The sequence below is a fragment of the Galeopterus variegatus genome, unplaced genomic scaffold, assembly GCF_000696425.1.
Source record: "Galeopterus variegatus unplaced genomic scaffold, G_variegatus-3.0.2 Scaffold5844, whole genome shotgun sequence".
Classification (NCBI taxonomy): Eukaryota; Metazoa; Chordata; class Mammalia; order Dermoptera; family Cynocephalidae; genus Galeopterus; species Galeopterus variegatus.
In genome coordinates, this window is record NW_007731955.1 from 81,359 (window position 1) to 87,358 (window position 6,000).

The following is a 6,000-nucleotide window of genomic DNA, read 5'->3' on the forward strand; positions in this document are numbered from 1 at the left end:
CGAACCTGTGGCCTTGGTGTTATCAGCACCACACTCTCCCAAGTGAGCCATGGGCCAACCCGAGCAGAGTTATCTTTAATATATATATACTTTTATTATCCTGGAAGTGATATTTATTACTGTGACATCTGTGATAATAGCTAAGTTCCTATGAGCATTATATTTCCTAAATAAGTGGTATCTGTTGAGTTTTCCTTTTTTGGAACAGAACATGATATGTTAAAAATAAAAGCATAAAAATATTCCTCCTTAAAGAAGTGACTGAAAGCTAAATTTGCCATCATCCCTGTAATTAAATTCCATCTTGATAAAGACACAAGCACATACCATCCTGCTTTATGAATCTTGCTTAGTACATCTGTGATTTACTAACATAGTCAACTGCAAACAGATTAACTTATTTCCGGTGTGTATTGTAGACTGGTGAGGGAATTCATAAAATAGATGAAATGGTATCAGATAAATTTTATCATCTAAAAATCTTTAAAGCATACAACTTAAGTTCTGTAAATATATCTTACCCCCTGAGAGACATTGTTACATTGTTTCCAAATCACCTCTTTTTAGAGCAACCTTGCTACAAAAAGCGGCTGTGATGGCCTTTTAAAAATGTTTGTGTATAGTCCTGATTTAATATCAATGACCTTGATTCCTATGGAGACCTTTGACTTCTCCCCTGGAGTGAAATTGTTGGATTCTTTTCTTGTTAACTGCATTCCATACTGTTTTATGTGTTGCTACTGATGAAAGCCAGAATTTTCAGTCTTTTACAGTTCCAGTAAACTCACACCATGAAGTCAGTTTTCCTTCTGGGTGAAGTGTTTTGCACACTCCTACCTCCGGTTTACCAAGTGGAGCGCTGGGGAAGTTCTATTCTGCTCTAGAACAAGCGAAGAGCTGCTTGTCATGGTCACTGCCTCTTCGTGGAACCTTGAGAGCATCAGGAAGCTGCACCGCTATTCTACAAGACGGGTTTGAAATTAATAGCAGATAAAAGGAAAACAACACGGAACAGAGAAGGATGTCACCTTAAGATGACCCCTCTGTGCTTTTTGACTGAATTTGCAAAGTATTTGATACCCTGAGGAACACCAGCAAGCTCCTTAATGATGTGTGTCAAATGTAAAATGTTGACATCCCCGAAGTATGCACAGTCGAGGAACTCTGTCTGTGACACCACACCTCCTGAAATACTGGGAGAGCCCACAAAGGCCACCACGGAGCTGAGCAGCTGTTGGCTTGGTCTGCAGCGACCCCGGGGTGTCACATGCCAGGGACACCTTTCTGTCTGTAGCAGCAACAGCCTCCCAACAGTCCGGCAGTGCCCCCCACAGCACCCATGCCCCCCACAGCACCCGTGCCCCCCATCTTTCTGGCCACTCTCTGAGAGGCTCCTCTGCGGCCCCTTCCTCTTCCTTCCTCCTGTACCCAGAGTAGACGGTGCAGTTCCTGAGGTTCAGGCTCAGCCCTCCTCTCTGTCCTCCCTCCCCAGGTAGACTCGCCCATTCACGTGAATTTAAATACAGTTGACATGCCGGCCCCTCCCTGATTCTGCCCTTGGCCCATTTCTGTGGTCTGACTACAGACATGTAAACTGTTAGCTCAAAACAGTCATCACTGTGTGGTTCACAAGCACCTCGATCTGTACATCCAGAACTGAACTCTGGGTCACCCCTGTCCCCACTGCCCACTGCTCGGCCAACCTGCCCCTCTTGGGGGCCTCGCCACCTCCCTATACCCAGGAGTCCAGCCAGAGGCCCGGAGCCGCTCAGGGTGCCGGGCTGCCACGTCCTCCACGCTGGTCCTGCAGGTCACACCCTCCTCTGCTCCGTGCTCCGGGCCCCCACAGCCTGGAGTGGCCCCCACTGCCCTTGGGCAGAGCCAGACCTGTGGCTGGGCCTGAGCCCTCCGCCCTTCCCTCCGCAGCCACTGGTCCCTCCTCTGTCTGCAGCATCCCCCCTCCCTGTTGTCTGGCTGTCTTTCGTTCTTTGGGTCTTCATTTAGGGTTCTCCTCTGGAAGGGCTTTCCTGGCACCCCCAGCCTCTTTTAAGTGGCTGCTCCCCTGGCCTCCCTGAGTGCTCCCTGTCCTCCCAGCACTGGCCGCATCAGACAGTCGATGCTGGTGGCCCGCCAGCATGTGCTCAGTGTGTGTCTCCACGTCTGCGCTGGAAGTTCCTGGAGGGTCTGTGGGTTTTGTTTCCCGCTGTCCCCGCAGCTCCCAGCATGTGAGATCACAGCATATGACGCATGAAGAGAGAGCAAACTGCACGGGACGAGGTCCACTGCCACCTTTCCATCAGTGTTGCTGCTCACCTAGGAGCTCACTGACGTTCTAATTCTGGAGCCGTTTTTCCAAGCAGACAGCAAGTCGTTAAAACCTGGGGTTTCCCCCACTTCCCGCTTTCTTCCTGGCCTCATCCCCTCCTTCTCCCACGTGTTTATGGCGACATGCGTCTTAATGTGTCTGGAGGCTTTTCATCAGTCCACTCCTGGATTTAACGGTGAGGAGGACAGTCGGGGACCTGCACGGACCCCACAGCAGCAGCAGCGGCTGCCACCTCCTGGAAACGCACAGCCCTATTTCTGCCACCAGATGGCACTCTTCTCGAATGCGACGCCAACGACTCTGGTGGGGGTTAGAGAGTTTCCTACACCCTCCCCCAGACGCCCCTGCAGAGGGTGGCAGGGCCTTTGGAGTTCCCTGATCCTCGCTGGGGGGGGAGGGGAGGCAGGGGAGGGGGAGGCCAGGTCTGTTCAGTGAGGGTGACCACACTGGATGCAGACTGGTCACAGTGCTGTGCGTCAGTTACACTAAATGCACGTGTGGATGTGTGTGGACGCGCACGCACAGAGGACTGAGACGGCAGAGTATGTGTGTGAACGGGCGCTGGTGTGCACGCGTGTGCAGCCATTCCAGAGAAAAGTGCAGAACGGACAACTAAGTGCATCTTCATTTTTTTTAAGGGAGGTCCTTTGGAGGAACCAGAAGTGTGTGGTAGTCTTGGAATCCACATTACGTGGTCAAAAAGCCAAAACCTTTCTTTGGACTCAACGTTTCTCAGAAGGAATGATTTTTATCTGTATACTTCAGTAAAAACTAAATTGTCAGACTCTCACATTTCTTTCCAACTCTGAAGCCTGTGGCCTTGAAGCAGTCTGTTTCTTCTTAGAGGTGTTTTGGAATGGAACTGGATCTTATGGCAGACGTGACTGGAAGCCCTGCCACACTGGGTCTCTCCGAGGTGTGCTAATGCTCCTGTCCCTGCGGGTTTTCTCTTTAGGATTCCTGTTCGGCCTTAAAGGGGCAGACGGAGCGGCGGGCTTCCCTGGGCCTTCTGGCTTCCCCGGGGCTCGAGGACAGAAAGGATGGAAAGGTGAGGAGTGTCTGGGAGGACGGGGAGGGAGGCGGAGGCAGCCTGGGTCTAGTCCTCACCCTGCAGAAGCTCAGGTCCACCCCCCATTCTCTGGCTGGACCACAGAAACAACCCTCCGTGTCTGCACTGGCCTCCTTTCTCCAGGGCGTGACACTCACTGTAAAGTGCACGAGGTCCACTATGCTTTCTGAGCACCAGCAGGCTTCCCTTCCCCGTCCTCTGCCGTCCTCGTCACTAGGTCTCAAGCAGTGCAGAGCCAGCCCCGGCTAAAGGTTAGAGAGGATGAGCGGCTACTTCCTAGACTGAATTCAAATGATTCCTCTGGGGGGCTCAGCTGCAGGACAGTGTGACAGGTGTTTGTCAGGAGCTCCGTGTTCAGATGGTCATCGCCCACATGATCCTGCTGAGGCCCAGGGAGTGACAGGACCTGCCAGGTCTCCTCTCCTGGGGAGGTGAAACTGGAAAGAGCCATCCTGGCACTACCCCCGCCCCCCGCCCTGCCCCTCGGAGGTGCAGCCCCACGCTCCAGGCCATCCTCCCAGGGAGGGGTCGCCCAAGCGGCACCTGCCCTGTGAGGCGCTGTCCCAGCTCCCCAGCCGCAAATGTAGGCAGCACATCCTGGCACTTAACTACACCCAGACGTTTCTCATGCGTGTCGGGTGTGAATTCCCATTAGCAAGCTGCGCGCCTTGTCCCACTGCACCTTGTAGGCCCTGGGACAGCCAACCTCCCTGTCGGCCTGGTGCCCCCGGCTGCCTGGCTCCCGGGTCCAGCTGTGGCAGGACAGGAGAGAAGTCGGGCATGTCTCCCCTGTCACCCATGGCCCCTCAGGCCCATGGTGGCCCTCCTGCAGCTCTGGGACTTGCCTCCTCGACCCCCTTGGCAGTCCCTCAGCCTTGCCCAGGCCTCTGTAAATGTCCCAGTGTTTAAGTATCTTTACTAAACATCAGAGTGGAATTCTGACCCCACGGAGACCATGACAGAACACTGAAGTAACTTACTCTTAGCCTCACTTTCTCCATCTGAGAAATGGGTGCAACCGCCCCCACCAGGATAGATAATGGATGTGAAGCACCAAACACACTGCCTAACCAGTGCTACCTTCTCCTGGGCCTGGCCCCTCACCCGCCTGGCACTTCTCTCCCCTGCAATGCTGAGAAGATGCTTAACAGATGCTCCATGAACGAGCCCTCTCTCTGCTCACTGCAGGTGACGCTGGGGACTGCAAATGTGCAGAAGGCGATCAGTTCATCAGGGGTCTTCCAGGACTGCCAGGACCCAAGGGGTTTCCAGGTGTCAATGGGGAACCTGGGAAGAACGGGGACCAAGGAGATCCCGGCCCGCACGGCATCCCTGGGTTCCCAGGGTTCAAGGTGAGAGCACGGTGCCTCCTGGTGGCCGGTTCTATCGCGGAGCTGATAAGACATGCCAAGGCTGATCCCAGGTGTCCCATTCCTGGCTTTTGATTTGTTAAATTAACACAGCTTTAAACCAACAGTGTGTGGATATACCATTCAAAAAAAGCCACGTACTCCAAGATGAACTTTAAAAACTTTTCCTGGAGCTGTGAAATGGTGCAGTCACTAAGCAGTTCCTCAAAAAGTTAACTATGGAGTTACTACGTGACCCAGAAATTCCACTCTTGGGTATATACCCAAGGGAACTGAATACATGTCCACACAAGTACAGGTACACCAGTGCTCAGAGCCACATTATTCATAATAGCCAAAAAATGGAAACTGATGGATGGATAGACCAAATGTGGTACATCCACAGAGTGGAATAAAGAGAAAGAAGACAGACATTTACATGAAATGTTCAGAACTGGCAAATCTGGAGACAGGAAGTAGACAGGTGGTTGCCACAGATTTGGAGGGGGCAATGATTGCTTAATGAGCCTGCAGTTTCTTTTGATGTGATGAAGATGTTATGGAATTAGCCAATAGTGATGGTTGCACAACTTTGTGAACATTCCAAAAATCACTGAATTTTATGCTTTAAAACAGTGAATTTTGTGGAAATAAATTATGTCTCCAAAAAAGCCTCTAGCATTTTGAATGTAAAGCACATTACATATTGAGTGATTGCCTCTTCGAATTTAGTAAAAACCGAGTTAGCATTTTATGAAGGCTTCCGTAACTCAATAAAAAGCGAGACAGCCAAGTGCATCGTGAATTTACTTCATATGAACATATGAAAACCCCATGGATTCCCTGTACACATCAGCGAAGTGGGTTCCATTTTGTGCCCCTGAAATGTCTAAAATCTTCAAAGAGCACAAACTGCCCAGACTATCACACACAGGCCCACAGAACTGCTCAAACACCTCTGATTGTTTCTGTTGCCATGCACTTAATAGTACGTTTAAGTGTCTGGCAATAGAAATGCTTGGGACAAGATTTGGGGTGTTTTTTGTTGGTTTTTAAAATATTTTTACTGATGGAGCCTGGCAAAGGCCTGAAGTACAGGGCTCAGTCAGTAACTCGTCTATCCTTCAGTTCTCCCAGCGCACACTTAACTGAGCTCCGTCTGTGAGTGAGGCACTCTCCCGGACACTGAAAGAATGTCGCCCTTTTCTGCAAAGAACTAAGTCAATAAATCACGTATCTGTGGAATTTTCTAACGA

General features: G+C 51.0%; 1 protein-coding gene across 1 annotated transcript in view; it reads left to right on the top strand.

The window, feature by feature from the left end:
* The window catches only part of COL4A2 (collagen, type IV, alpha 2), a 112,112-nt gene that overhangs the window by 49,799 nt on the left and 56,313 nt on the right, over positions 1-6,000 (top strand). The window contains exons 20-21 of the mRNA XM_008590103.1: positions 3,282-3,374; positions 4,584-4,747. Coding sequence (XP_008588325.1) covers positions 3,282-3,374; positions 4,584-4,747 — 257 coding nt within the window. The remainder of the gene's footprint in view (positions 1-3,281; positions 3,375-4,583; positions 4,748-6,000) is intronic.